Source organism: Rhamphochromis sp. 'chilingali' (genome assembly GCF_963969265.1).
Source record: "Rhamphochromis sp. 'chilingali' genome assembly, chromosome: 9".
NCBI classification, from domain to species: domain Eukaryota; kingdom Metazoa; phylum Chordata; class Actinopteri; order Cichliformes; family Cichlidae; genus Rhamphochromis; species Rhamphochromis sp. 'chilingali'.
This window is the reverse complement of record NC_137936.1, coordinates 36,240,254-36,255,201: the sequence shown is the minus strand read 5'-3', so window position 1 is coordinate 36,255,201 and position 14,948 is coordinate 36,240,254. Positions and strand designations below refer to the sequence as shown.

General features: G+C 42.5%; 1 protein-coding gene across 1 annotated transcript; it reads left to right on the top strand.

Annotated features, from left to right (window-relative positions):
* Window positions 1-712: 712 nt before the first annotated feature.
* On the top strand, window positions 713-14,853 carry igsf8 (immunoglobulin superfamily, member 8). Its single transcript, XM_080890828.1, has 8 exons — window positions 713-871; window positions 1,050-1,209; window positions 4,224-4,604; window positions 6,292-6,753; window positions 9,755-9,933; window positions 10,106-10,358; window positions 11,273-11,719; window positions 12,834-14,853. The coding sequence occupies exons 2-8, from the start codon at window positions 1,155-1,157 to the stop codon at window positions 12,959-12,961; spliced, it is 1,905 nt and encodes a 634-aa protein (XP_080746954.1). The 5' UTR covers window positions 713-871; window positions 1,050-1,154; the 3' UTR covers window positions 12,962-14,853.
* Window positions 14,854-14,948: the final 95 nt, after the last annotated feature.

The window sequence follows — 14,948 nt, the reverse complement described above, 5'->3', positions numbered from 1 at the left end:
TCTAACATAGTTACCATGCAGAAACACATGAAAATAGCTCTTCTTTGTATTGATAGTGCTAAAAATGCAGTGTTGATAATGAACTGAATGAACAGTGCACAAACATTTTGGAACAAACATGTTAATATGGAGACAGTGAACAATATGTCCAATAGAAAATTATAAATACTGCTCAACTGCTCCACTAATTAACAACTAAACCTTTAAGATGCACTGGGTAATAACCTAGGCTTATCTTATCCAGCTTTAATTACCCTGTTGGAAATAACAACTAAATAAAGAAGACAGGAGTCTGACTGTTTTCTGTGTTTGCAGCTTTATTCTGAATGTTTTGTTTCACAAAACAAAAAACATTCAGAATAAAATCTTTCTGTTTTGTCATTTCAGTAAAAATGTAAAGACGTTTTCTTGTTTTCTACAGTCATTGGTTTATTTTTTCATTGTGACTTCCTGTTTATAACGAACACTTTCTTTTATTCTTAATAGCCGCACTTCTCTAGTTTGTAAGGCATTATTGACCCACCTGAACTTTCTAGCAGTCGGACTGTTAGTGTTTTCATCTGGCGCCACCTTGTGGTAGTGCCTCGTCTCACCGCCTTTTCTGCACCCTTTGTTATCATTGGTTCAAAATGTCACCGTCACCTTCTTGACCAATGACACCAGCTCGCCTCTGTTCCATGCATGCTCCTCCCCCTTTGTTACAAACACAGACGCTCACACACACCAGCCTCCCCCCTCCCCACCCGTGATGCCAGCCACTCCGCGCCTGGACTGGTCTGCATGTTTTTTGAGGCGGTATAATCTGAAAGCGGCCGACATATTATGGAGCAGACGGCTTGTTGATGGAGATGTGGCGGTGCACGAAGAAAAGGTAATCACGTTTTGCATATTTATATATGCACTAATATCCTTCGGGCTTGTTCTTAGGTGACGGCGGTGACTCTCCCCTGCGCATGTGTCTGCGTGTGCGTGTGTGTAATCAGTGTATCGCTACATTGTTATGCATTCCCATTTGTTTTTCCTTCCTCTCGCAAATACTGCGATCACAGCTGGTCTCGGCGGCGGTGATGAATTATGATCGGCGTTAAACGAGCAGAGGAACACGGAGAGGGAATTCTGACTCTACGTAATCCATCTGGACATCAGGGGGGGAGATGAGGACCATGATGGCTTCGATGAAAGCGGCGTTTTTCTTGTTTCTGCACTGGGGTGAGTTCATCCGTACCTCTCTGACCATCTGTCACATGGTGGTACATTTGCGTGATTGCACGGTGACCGAATACACTGTTTATTTGCATATTCTTTACAGCAGGTGGCTTAATTTTCATGATTTGGTTCACCATGTTCTTGTTAGTTTGCTTTATCTTTGAAACATTCCTAAGCGCTGGAAATCCTTTTTCCCCTCATACCTGAAGTTCAAATGCAGAAAAAAACATACCAGGAAAGTCTACTATCAGACAGAACTCTTAGGGTGTGCGGGTGTGGCTTCCAGGAAGTCCTTAGGAAAGGTTGAGTTGAGTAGGAGACGGAAATAATGACTATATAATAATATTTTACGGTATATACTCCATAGTAATGCTCAGTAGTTGCTGGAGATTTGTGTAACTGCGAGTTTCTATGGTTTCTGTCCTTCCTGTGGACATACTACTGTTCCTTGTGAAATTTAAGATGCACTATTTTAACACGGAAGCGTTGTAGTTGAGGTGTTTCTTGCAGAGATATTGTTTTATAAAAGTATCAGACAAATTTGTGATACTTAAAGTAATGACTCATTGGATGTGCATTGGGGAAATAAACTGCAAATGCTTTTAGATTTATACGTCAGTTGTACAGTTTGACCACAGAGGGAGAACAGCATATGGATGACACAGTTTTTATCTCCATCACATTAGTCATAAGTCCAATTATCACATTTAAAAACTGGACGGGCAGGCTGCCTCTGGGAGAGATCCGTATTAGTCACAGGTTTGTGTTTTAACATGCGTTTCTATGTGGGGGTCTTGATTAGAAACTCAGGGGCCCCGTTGTTGCGCAGACAGTAATCCAGACAGTACTGAGCATCATGACAAGCTGCTGAGTCCCCCCAGTCCTATCAGCCCGAGCCCATTGTTAATTAGGACTTGATCCGCTTAAGCCTCTAGTCTCTCTAGTCTCCCATGTCATTATCTGTGGGCGTGTTGTACTGGAGTGTAGCTCTGTGAGAAGGCACGGCTTGTTTTTGGACACTCGCGAGCGCACACAGACCAAAAGTGCCCGAACGCACTTGTCTCGTATTTCTAGTTGTTCAGGTAGTCATCATTCAGTTTCAGTGAGTCAAGAGGCTGTGTTAGCTGTCGGGGAGCTTTTGTTCAGTGTCACTGTGTGGGTGTGTTTTTGGTTGCATCACATTTGGATTTTCTGATGATGCTGATTCTCTTTGGCTTTTAGGCACCAAATGAAAAATGAACTTGTTTACTGAATAGTAAAGGTGCTTATCACCTCTGTTTTTGTATTTCTTTTCTTGGTTTAAAATGTTCTGAACCTGAATTATTGTTCCTCAAAAAAAAAAAAGTTATGTTATCTTTCCGGTGGCTGTCTGCAACAATCAATGTCTCAGCAAGCTACTAATGAAATTTTGATGAATTGATTATCTGTCTAACAAGTTGTCAACAACTGGCAAATGTCACTCCAAAACCAGTGAGTTATGTTTCATATAGGGGCTAAAATGTTCTGCAATGTGGAGCTCCGTGCTGCTTTGGAGGCCCGTGCATGGATCCTGCTACTGTTTGAAACCTGCATTTGTGTAATTAACTCACATGACATTTGTGTAGATAGTGTGAGACTTACCAGCTGGTGTCTCATTCTAAAAGCAAGCAAAACTTTGTTTAATGAAACATTTATTTGCAACCTACATTTGTCATCAACTAACTGTATTTTGTGTGAAAGTTCGTGTTAAAATCAGCAGCGTTATCTCATCTCAAAATTAGACTCTGTGTCAGTAATTAATATTTTGGAAAGTACCAAAAATAAGAGATAAAGGTCATCGTGTGACAAGTTTCAGGGCATGTGTCTTAAAAAAAAGAGTTTGTGTTTAACCCCGTTTCATTGTGGTTCTGGGAATTTATGGGAAGCCAGACCCAGAGACTCAGAAATACAGTGATACTGCAACCCTGAAGCTGGCAGCTGTCACTCCTCGGGCACTCAAGGATGACGTGGAAGGAGCTTTACTCATTTTTAGGTTTACTTTAGCCTTGAGTAAGGTGTCCTCCCTCAATTTCACTGTGACTTCTAGTTTACAATTCCAGCTTTAGCTTATTCCTTCGCCATTTGCTAAATGCCTTTGATTTACTCTCAAAAAATTTGCTTGCGCACCTTGACAACAGCACTGTTTTGCAAATACAGTACTTACAGTTGATCCCTGTAATAGGCAGAAGTTAGTCCCAATTGCAGAACTACTAAGCATGAAAGCCAATTACCCAGTTTTTATTTGAAGAAGATAAAGGTCAGTTCTGCAGATCAGAGTCTGGTGTTGCGGCGTTAGCACACACAGTAAGAAGGTCTTGGGTTTGATTCCAGCATCTGGCCTTCTGTGTGGAGTTGGCACGTTCTCTCCGACTTCCTCTTAAAGTCCAAAGACATGGAATGCAGTGGGGTTAGTGGGGTTGGGTAAATCGGCCATAGGTGTGACAGACTAGCAACCTGTCCAGGGTGTTATATTCATCACATATAATCATATTTCTGTCACTGTATTTGGAAATGAAATGCTCAAATATGTGTTTGTTGTTAGTTGATTGATAGAAAGTAGAGTTGCAGCTGTTTTATGCATCATGACCCGTTTCTTTGACCTTGCATGTTTCATTTCAGATTTTTCTAATATCCATTCCATTCTTTATACTTACAAACCATAAATATAATACAGCCACTATCAAATTTACTGTGAATGTAGAAATCTCTGTGTATAATACTATGGCCTAACAATATTAAGGAGCTCACTGAGATTATTTTATTTGTTGAGCATGTTTTTCTGTTTTGAGGAAGCTCACCCAGAGCGCCAGCACGAGTGTTTCTTCTCTGCAGCTGTTTAAAGTATTGATTCACTGTTAGCCAGCCATCAGCTCAGGATATCGATCACTGAGTCCATGTACCAAACACGCCACGACGGTTTGACACCGTTTCTGTTTCCGGTCTTTCACACTCACCAGATGTGCCATTTTTCCCCATTCTGTTGTGTTTTTCTTTTCCAGTGCTCCAGCATGCTCTGTGCCGTCATGTTGCTGTCCCTGCTGGACCCCTCTACCGTGTCGCTGGCTTCCCTCTCTCCCTGCCCTGTGCTGTGTCAGGATATGAAGGCTCACGTACACAAGACTTTGAGTGGTTTTTGTTTAGGGACGATGCTGCCGGAAGGCAGATGGGAGTCGTGTCCACCAGGGACAAGGGTTTCCCTTACGCCCCGTTCCAGGCACGTGTGACGAGTGGGGAGGTAAGAGTGGAGCGGGATTCAGGGGACAAGGTCCGGCTGATCATCCAAAGGCTCCGGCCTGATGACCAAGGGAAATATGAGTGCTATACTCCCAGCACAGACAGCTCCTATCAAGGGAACTACAGTGCCACAGTAGCTGTCAAAGGTAAGACATGAGCTGACTCAAAGTTCTTACAGGTATATAAAAAGCTGCCGTTATTATACCTGATATACTCCTGTCACTGTCAACAAATGTCTGCCCCAAAGCTCATTGTTTCCTATCAGAGATGTCACACACACTGCATTTGTTAGGCTTATACTTGCCCATGTTGTTGGTGTAGCCACAAAAGTTTACAGTGGCAATAATTTTGGGCAACACTGGAGGTTTTTGGTCCACAGGAATAAGATGAGTCATGCATTGTAGATCAGTTCATTCTTTCCTTTCCGCCTTTCCATGCAATTTTATTATGTTTGTATAAAGAATATGAACATATCCAGGCCTGGTCTGGTTCCCGAAACCAGGAAGTCATGAAGTCTATAGAAAGTGAAACCTTTGTGATGCAGCACATGAAAAGAATCCAAGCAGGGAATCATTAACAACTGAACTTTCCAATATTTCCAGTGTTTGTCGCAACTTCACAGTCTGCAAATATCTCTCGAAACTACGCTTGGAAAAATGTCTTTTACTGAGGGAAAACCCCACTCAGCACATCCACACGTCTGTGGATGCGACCAAGACGGTGGAATTTGATGCTGACAACCTTCATGTCTTGGCTGTGTGGACTGTGATTGAATTGCAGCTTTTTGTAAATGTAGTGGAGTTTTGACCAGGAGTTTAATCATTTGTAAATGTATTACAGCTGAATATTTATCCATTTATAGTTCCCAAACCACAATCGTTCAAAGGACAGACACAGTCTGATGTCTTTGAGTTAAAAAGTCATCAAAAACAAAACATAAATAGATAAATGAAACATGAAAACGTTGCGCGTGAATAAAATGGCTTAACCCTTAACGGGACAGCGTCTCATCATTTTAGGGAAAAACTGTTTTAAAAAGTCGGGGCTTGAGACTGAACTGGACACAACTGGAAATGTCAGCAATTGCAGATTTAAACCTTATTTAATAAAGTTTAATTAGATAGATTAAAAATGTGGGTATATATTGTTCAGAGAAAGTGTTCTTAGTTTGTAGAAAACACGTTTCTGTCTGCTGTTCTCTAAAGAAAGACTAGTTTTGGTGTTGAACTTATATCAGTGAGTAGAACTGTTGAATTTATGCCAGTCATAGTTTAGCTGTGATGTCTTCAGAAGTGGAGAACAAACTGTATGAGAAGCTTGCATCGGCTGCTCGGTGCTACTCCAGCAGAGAGGATGTCATGTTTAGTGATTAAGTGCAACTTTAGGAATCCTAAGTAATTCTTTCTTCTCACCATCTGGAGTTTGTCTTTTTCTTTTCTGTTTCTATTTCTCCCTGAATTCTTTGCACTTATACCATGATTTATCTACCAAAGTAATTTGGGTTATTTTACTCCATTCAGTTATTTTTTTTATGAGTCATCTTCCTCGTGTTCTACTGAGTTTGCCACCTGTTAGTTTTGCAGCAGACTATCTTAGCAATAGCTCACTAATCCTCTCTTCCTTTGGCAAACCAAGTGCCCAAAGCCAAGGTGGAGGTAAAAGGCCTGGAGTCACTCTTAGCAGATACATTTCATGATTCACTTTATTGCTCTAAACATAGATGCATCTAAACACTACACAGGCATTAGAAATTGAATTTGACATATTTTCTCCTCCCATATGTCTCCTGCAGTGCTCTGTGTAATATGATTGTCTGTCTCTGTACACCCACAGTGATCCCTGACACGCTTCAGATCAGCTATTCACGCTCACTCACCGGCCAACCTGTGTCAGAGGGGGCTTCGTTAACCCTGACGTGCTCGGCCAGCATCCAATCAGAGCAGCTCACCCATCTGTCCATCACATTTGGGAAGCGTGGTGGTGCAGAGGGATCGCCCAGTGGGGCCGGAGAAGAGGTCAGCACCGTCAGAGAGATTATCTCCATTGACAAGCTTCTCGGGGTCGTTCCCGGACGTTTCTACAAGAAACGCTACGATGACGGGGAGATCACGCTGGAGAAAAGAAACGGCGAGGGCGGGCAGGGTGTGTACGTGATGAAGATGACAGCGGTGCAGCCAGATGACAGCGGCTCGTATTTCTGCGAGGCCTCACAGTGGATTCTGGACCCCAATCGATCGTGGCAGAAGATCGCACAGAGGACGCTGGATATTGGCAACTTGACCGTTCAGCAACTAGGTCAGTGTAACTCAGAAACTGCCCCAGTAGCTGTGCTGCCGTTTGACAAAGCTGTGATAGCCTGTGGCAAGTCCCAAGGTCGCAACAAACATATTGAACTGCAGCTCGTTGTTGAAACAACAGAAGCTGTAAAGCTGGTAATAAAGCCGCACAGCAGGTTGTTTATTTAATCATAAATTACACTGCAGAACAAACTGGAGAATAAAAGCAAAGCAGGAGCAATAAGACAAAGTCGTGTTTCTGCTGGTAAGTTTGAGCCTCTTGATTGTGTTTTTGTTGTTGCCATGGAAGTGGTGTCAGTCAGCCTGGGCTTGCAGGGCCTTTGGGTAAACTGGGCCCTGTCCAGCTCCCAGGCTCTGGGTGTTTGTCTTAGTTATTCACTGGATGTCTAGTTTGCTGGGTGATTAGTTTGCTGACTAGCTGGATAAGCAGCTGATTAAATAGCAGGATGCACATTTGTATGCAGTTTGTTGCACTGTTTGCAACAATCTCACAGTTTAGCTTTTTCCTGGGACAATGGATTCCAATAATTACGGCTGTAACTGAAGACTTTTGAGTAATCCATTATCCCATTACTTTCTGGCCAGTGAAGAATATCTTTGAATCAGTATTTTAATAGCTTTTATTGTCATATTGCAAGATCGAGAAGCTAAGCAATTCTTACATTTGGCCATTTTTTTTTTTTAGTTTTTGCATTTTTCAGCCTAACTCATTCATCTTGTTGATTTTTCAGGTGGATTTAAAAGGTTAATAGAAGGCTGTCTGGGCAGATGAATAACTGCCTGTCGCTTTGCTGTTTGGCTCATTTTAAATTCTGAGGCGCTTTTGTAGATCAAGAGGATTAAGTAATCTCTTGTTCTCACATTGGCTTTTCTGGGCTGGATTCCTTGAAAAAGAGCACAGGTGTGTCTGTCGGTCCTCCCTCGAGCACATCTCTAATGCGCTGCAATGATGCATGTTTTGTAAGTTTTCTAATAGAAAAATATGGAGAATATTTTTTGCTCCTTTTAAAAAAATGGGTCACATTGTGTTTCTTCAGGAAAAATAATTGGTTGAGTTAAAGCTCATCAGAGCTCATCAATGCATGCATTGTTTATTTGTTACACTGGCACTCACTGACGAGCGCCATTTGGTTTTGTGTGTTCTGGCCTCTATTGTCTAACTAATACAATAGGCTGACGCATCTCCTTTTGTTGACATGGATGTCTATTATTGAGAAGCATCGTTAGTGTAGAGAAGTTTTGTGGTTAGAAGAGGCTTTGCACACACAAGCGGCTTATACTCACATGTTTTGTACTGCGCTATTTCAGTTAAAGGCTCTTCAGTTGTTGAGTGCAGTAGATTATTTAAAATGTTACAATAAATACTGTGTGACAGTGGCTTATGTACGTGCACATAAATACCCACTTTTCTTTCATGCATATGTACACGATACAGTGTTGGACAGTATTTAAGAACGGAACAAAAAGTGCGGCAGCAGGCGATTTATGGGTTCGTGAGCTGGCCCCACCCACACCAACCCAGCACACACTCGCAAAAATCTCGCAATTTTGATTGCGAGATATAAAATGACGTCTTGCAAACACATGCTAGATCCTCATCTTATGACCAGTGATAGGATTGGAGAAAAGCTTGCACAATGGGGCTCTGGGATCACTAGTTAACCAAGAAATACTTCAAACACGAGAAAGGGAACTTTCATAGTGGTGTTTTGTTCTCCAGTACTTAAAATCAACCAGTGTTTTCACAATGCTACATTTGCCACCGTTGATACAGCATCTATATACAGCCCCAGGTTCCCCAAAGGTTGTGACGCTGTGTAAAATGTAAATAAAAATAATATAGACCAATTCGAAAACCTCACTAAGATATTTTATTCACAGTTGAACATAGAAAACAAATTGAATGTTTGAACTGAGCAGAGCAGCTGCTGGACTTTTCAGTCGATGAGAGGTGTGGACTGCAGCCAGGCCATTTCCCACCCATACTGTTGTAATAGCTGGAGGTCGTCAGTATTGAAGGCCCTCCCATCTGGATGGGAGAACACGTTGCTGTAAAAGCTGTGTATACCCTTCAGCATTGATGGGTCCATAATGCACTTCCATACCATCAGAGATGGATAGTTTTAACCTGCATGTGTGGATGGCACAGTGAGCTGTGTTCACAGACAGCGATTCATGGAAGTGTTTCTGGGGACAGAATCGTGCCTGTTTTTAATCTGGTGCTGCCCGAGGGCCCAAAGACCACAGACATCCAATATTTGATGATTTTCATCCTCTTGCTTTGCACACAGAGATTTCTCTGGATTCTTTTAATCTTATGATGACATTATGTAGTGCATCTTCTGCAGATCTGTGACCCTCTGACCATCTTTACTTCTGAGAAACTCTGCCTCTAAGATGCTCTTTTTACACCCAGTCATGTTACTGACTTGTTGCCAATCAGCTTAATTAGTTAACAAAATGTTTCTCCAGCTGCTTCTTCTTAGTTGCACTTACTTTTCCAGCTTTTCTTGAGACATGTTGCTGCCATTAAATTCAAAATCAAAAACTATTTTTTTCATGGCAACATTTGATATGTTTTCATGTTTCAAATAAACAAAATAAATCACACAAACAAATCTCCTAAAAAAAAAACAGCAGCAGATGAACTCAGCCTGCGCCTACACTCATCCAACCCTTACACTCTATTACCTGCACAGGTGGAAGTATTGTTAAAGTGGTTACTGTTAGTATTGTAATATTTTATTTTTTAAGTACTGTTGTAGTCACGTTAGGTTTAAGTCTTTTTTTTGCTTGTTTTATTTCGACACACTTGATAGGTGATATCGATTTTGTCCCGGCCATTAAATATGTGCGGTACAAAAGAAGCTACACTAGCCTTTCAGCAGAGGTGATACCTGCAGTACATTTTTCCTGTTGTAGTCCAGATTAAATGCTGTTTGCAGCCATCCACCAAGAAGATTTACTGGTACTTAAACTCTGTCTCGTCCTCTCTCCAGCCGAGTCGCTGCGTGTAACATCCTCGCCCACAGGGGAGGTTACTCTGCAGATCGGTTCCCCTCTCATCCTGACCTGTGAGATTTTGGGGCTGCCGCCTGAAGTCAACTCAGGCCTGCTGGTTCAGTGGATGAAAAGGGGATCCACAAGCAGCGATTCAGTCGGGGCCGGAGGAGTCGAGGTAATCTTGTTATTCTGTTAACGTTTTCAGACCAAACGTTCTTAGACCAAAGTTTGAGTCAAAATGTAAATGAAGTACGTATGTGTTCCTCTCAACCATCGACAGGTAAATGTGAAATATTTTCAGGTGTTTCTAGTCTAACCCCTCCTGGCGCATCTTGATATCTGTTAAGGTGGAGGTGGCCCAGATGACCCCGAATGGCATTGTGAGCTGGGGGGATGACCTCAGCAGAGCTAGTGGCGGGTCTATGGAGAAAGCAGCAGAGGGAAAGTACTCTCTGAAGCTCTTCTCAGCTCAGCCTGCCGACTCAGGGGTGTATCGGTGCGTGGTGAGTGTGTACGCCGGAAGAAGAAACCCCGGACAGTCTGTGCCCGCAACACTCACCCAGCGGTCGGAGGGAGTCACCGTCAACCTGAAGACAAAAGGTGAGACTCTGCAGTCACACATGGGCTGAGATTACTGGAATGCTCCAGTTTAAGCCATAGTCACACATGAACTGTGGACGGTGCTGGGAAGGCTATGAGGTAATCTGCTTCAGATGTTTGCTCAGGACTGGAAACCCTTGCTGTGGTTCATGCGTGGGAGCTGCCTCGGTGTAGCGCGCAGGAGGCCAGACATATGCCGTACCTCTCGCTGGCTATGAACTCACTGCACAATTACTCGCTCAAAAGGCTGATTAATGTCCGGTCGATCACATCCAATATTTGCAACCACGCTAGCAGCAGGGTTTCCACGTTGCTCCAGACATTCAGGATGAATGCTGCATGTCATTTCCTGTAGTCTCAATGACTTTTCAAATTTGGTCACTTTTGAAATTTCTAATCCTTGTTTGTCACCACGGACTGACATGGAGTTTGGTACAAGCATTCACGTCCCTGGGTGAAGGCTTTTAGTCTCGTTCGTTCTGTTGTTTATCATATTGACTTTTCAGGAACTGCTGTATTGTTTTAAACGGAGAAATGATTTAAATTTGCAGATTTATTGAGTGTCTTGGTGGCCTGGAGCTCTGGGATGTGGGCCATTTGGCTGCACTCTGCTGTTGAAATCTGCAACCGTATACTAAAATCTCTTTCCCAGCTTCACTGATATCTCTCTAAGTTTCTAATGTATTTTTAAAATTTGTAAAATATTCATAGTTCTCTGCTGTGTTATAGATTTCATTCTATATGCATCACTTTTACTGAAATTCTTTTAATAAGCCAGTTTGGTTTTCTTCAGCTGTGTGTGATTTTCTTTTTATTTGACAGCATGTTGGCTAAACTTCCGTCTGCTCCTACAGTCATTCTTTAACTTTGCTTAGTTTGTCTTCTATAAAATGTTTTTCCTCTTTCTTCCACAGATGTCCTGGTTACAGCCGTGGCTCAGCTCCCTCGTGGCCCTTTACTGAAAAGAGGCAGCACGGTCACGCTAATCTGCAACACCACTGTGACCACCACAGGTCCCGCCCAGGTTCAGGTGCACTGGCTGCGCTGGGCAATCCCTGAACCAGTTATCAAGAAGGCACCTGACACTGTGATGCTAAAACCTCCTGCTCCACCAGAACCCAAGCTGATAGCTTCCCTAATGTACAACGGTGTTTCAAATATCTACATCAACCATAGCGAGATTAGCATCGACCGCCTGTCAGTTAATAGCTACAGACTCAGGGTTCACATGGCAACGAAGGATGATCAGGGCATGTATGCCTGTCATGCTGAGGCGTGGGGACAGGACCCGCATGGAGGCTGGTACAGAACAGGAGCCAAAGCAGAGTCAAATGCAGTCAATGTTTACTTATATGCCAGAGGTAAGTGTTAATCTAATAATCTAAATTAATATTAATAATGTAATAATAGTAATCTGTATTATGGGTCTTATTACTACATACTTTGTAAAACAAATTGTAGTTTTACCTTTCTGATGTGTAAGCTCTGCATCTTACAGGCAAACGTGCATGTAGCCTGATTGCCACTGTAAGGGTAATTGAAGCCCCATAAGGAATAGCTAACCTGTGTATGTTGAACTTGCTTCATTGTGCAGGCCAAAGTGAGCACGGTGGGAGCTGAGCAGCTCCTGATTGAGCTAAAATCAAGGAAAGGGTCAAATAGGAAACCTTTGGTCCCAAACTGGAGGTTGGCCAGAGGATGGCTTTTTGTCTGGATTGATTTCACCCTTGATACTTTCCCTGATCTCCGTAGCAAACTCAGAGCTTGCTTCTCTGTATTTACATCTTAAACTGTACACACACCTAAGATCTGAATCCTTGACAGCAACAATTAATTTCAGCTAATGGTTGAACCACCTACCCTTGTTTAAGGGAAAAATATGTGGTGTATGTAGAATAAAGCAAGCGTGGGCTTAAATAGAGGTCTTGCTGTGCTGGTAGAGGAATCCCAGTTGGAGGAGATTACACATTAATCTTTCTGCATGTTTATCCTCTGCTACTGTACATATGCAGGTGGCTGGATGGGGGAAAAAAATCTTCACTGTATCTTTGGTGCATGTATTGTTTGACAAATCAGGTGTCTTACTATGTATAATGATATAGAATATTAGTCAAAAGCACAAGCACGATATTTTTGGGTTAGTTGAGGACCTTTTTCTGTTTGCCAGAGCATTTTTAGGCCATTGTGACTTAATGCAGCTGTTAACTGAATCACCAGAGCGGCGTGGTTTCAGTGGCACAGTCCATTAACTTGGCATTTTAGAAATGATTTTCCTTTCTCTTTTATTCAAATGTCAATTATCTGATTAATCAAAGCAGGAGATTAATGTTCTTATATTATCCACGTCGGCTAAAATATCGACCCACCTTTTTGTTTTGATTTAAATAAAGCTCATTTTTTTTCATAGCTCTCCAATATTCATCCACATCAGATTATATCACCGCACTGCTCTCTCTCATTTCCTGTTCTCCTCAGCTGCTGACCTCCTCCTCATCCCTTTGGTGGTTGGCGTCTCTTCAGCCTTGTTTGTCGGCATCGTCATCATCGCAGCGGTAACTTGCTGCTTCATGAAGCGCCTGGCGAGGCAGCGCGCTCGAAAGTAGGCGTCCGGCGCCGTCTGTAATCTGATTGTTCACAAAGTCTTGGAAGAAATGGCCCATAAAGTAACTTCAAGAAGAAAAAAAACGAAGTAGAAAATGACTTTCGTCACCTCGTTGGTTGTCTTTCTGTGTTCTGACCTACATGTTTAACGATCAATGCCAAAAAAATTCAGTTTTATACTTTCTTGTATTTTTATATCTGAAACATATTTTCTTGATAAGCACAGTGCGCTAGGCTTCTGCCGCCACAGTTGCACTGCAGTCTCAAGCGTGTTATTTCTTTTGAGCCAACTTGCCCCCAACATATTGTTACAGCAGGATTGAACCACATGCTACTTAACTCATCAGATGCTTTCTGTGATGCTGCGTATTAAGGTCACTGTCTATCGACTCATGGTGCAAGTTCCCCACCAACAAAGACCGTTCTGTGTTTCCGGGATTTGTTTTTGATACTGTTCCAGTTATTCCTTCCTCAGAGTGCATGTTCTTCTTTTTACACAAAAGCTAACAATGTCTAAATGTACATGCATGGTTAAGGCGCTGCCGCAAACAGTCATCGGATTGCTGGTGGGAGCAGTTTAGCCTCTGGAAAGTTAATACGAGCAGGGATGTTCCAGCAGCGCTCTGCGTGTAAACAAAGTCTTTGTCTGTTACTTAATAAGGAAGCTGCTGGCTGGGGACTTTCTGACGCTGTCCGACTGAGTACTTCATACTTGAGTTTTCTCTTAGGCTGACAGATTTGTATAGATTTGACAAAGAGAAGACAGAAGATATACCCACAATGCACTGGGCTGAAATGTGTAAATACTCTGTGGAGTTTAGCTGTTTTATTTTCTTAATGCGTTAAGATTGTGCTGTTGCACCATTTTTATTTGGCAAGCACCTGTGTTTTAAGATTCTGTGCAGCAGACTACTCTGCTTTTTTAAAGCACTTGGAGAAAAAGCAGGGCTGGAATGTTTTTACTTGATTTTCTTCCAGCTGAAGTTATTTCGTTGCTGTTTTTCTTTCTTTTTGTGGGATTAATGGCTCCTAAGCTCCTGTTAAGTGACTGAGATAGAAAACTATACTGTGACAAATAACCCCCGCGTTATGGCGGGTAACAGGAAAACTGTTGTGTTGCGTAACGTCTTTTAGGAGTCTCATCCCTGAGGTGAAAACTTTTTCCAAGCAGTGCAGTCATATGACGAGACAGTGTAGTAAAAACTCACTATAACCGTCATCATTGTTATCGTGTGGTTCAGGCCATACATGCCTGCTGCCAACACTTATTATGACTATAGCTGCTAACCCACAAAGATTTACAGTGTCTGCGCACTTAAAACGGGTGAAATCTATCCTCCTCTTCCCGTTGAAAGTAACACTTAAAAAATAGTTTGGTCGTGCAAGCGGGCCTGTACTGTGCGATCATTTAAGGATAGATATATATTCAGTGAAAAGGAGAGGAAAGCAACATTAGTTATACTTGTGGCTCTCTCATTAAAATGACTAGTTGTTTGACATTTCTAAATTTGATTACCCTGAGCTTTGCTTTCTCACTTTATCTCGACGTTCTGTCTTTGTTGGAGTCTCTAGATCTCCCTGAAACCCTGATTATAAATGTTGGTCACAAACATCAGGGAATAAAATCACAGCTCTGCTTGCTTCCTGAGCCACTTTGTTCCAGATCAAGTGCTCAAAGCTGATTTGTTCCCCCACATACCCGCCCACCACACGGCTACACTCACACGCACACACATGCACGTGCACATCCTAGCAGCACAGGGTAGCGTTTGCTGGCTGGTATTTCAAATGAGAGAAAGTGAGTATCTGCGTGTTCGTCTCTAATCCCTGTTTATGGCTGCAGTGTCCTGCTGCCCTTCCCCCACCCTGTGTTTGACAGTCGCTTGACTCACACTCGATTCATTTCAATCTGTGTTCCCTGAGAATTACCGCCAGCTGTAAGCGCTGATGCGCATCGCGTGCAGAGTATCAGAACTTCTGTATCAGTTG

What these genes read in the sequence shown, in the direction of transcription:
- igsf8 (XM_080890828.1), top strand. Translation starts at nt 1,155, where the DNA reads ATGAGGACCATGATGGCTTCGATGAAAGCGGCGTTTTTCTTGTTTCTG. An exon ending in TGCCACAGTAGCTGTCAAAG is followed by an intron (nt 4,605 to 6,291) that starts GTAAGACATGAG and finishes GTACACCCACAG; the next exon opens with TGATCCCTGACACGCTTCAG. An exon ending in TCGGGGCCGGAGGAGTCGAG is followed by an intron (nt 9,934 to 10,105) that starts GTAATCTTGTTA and finishes ATATCTGTTAAG; the next exon opens with GTGGAGGTGGCCCAGATGAC.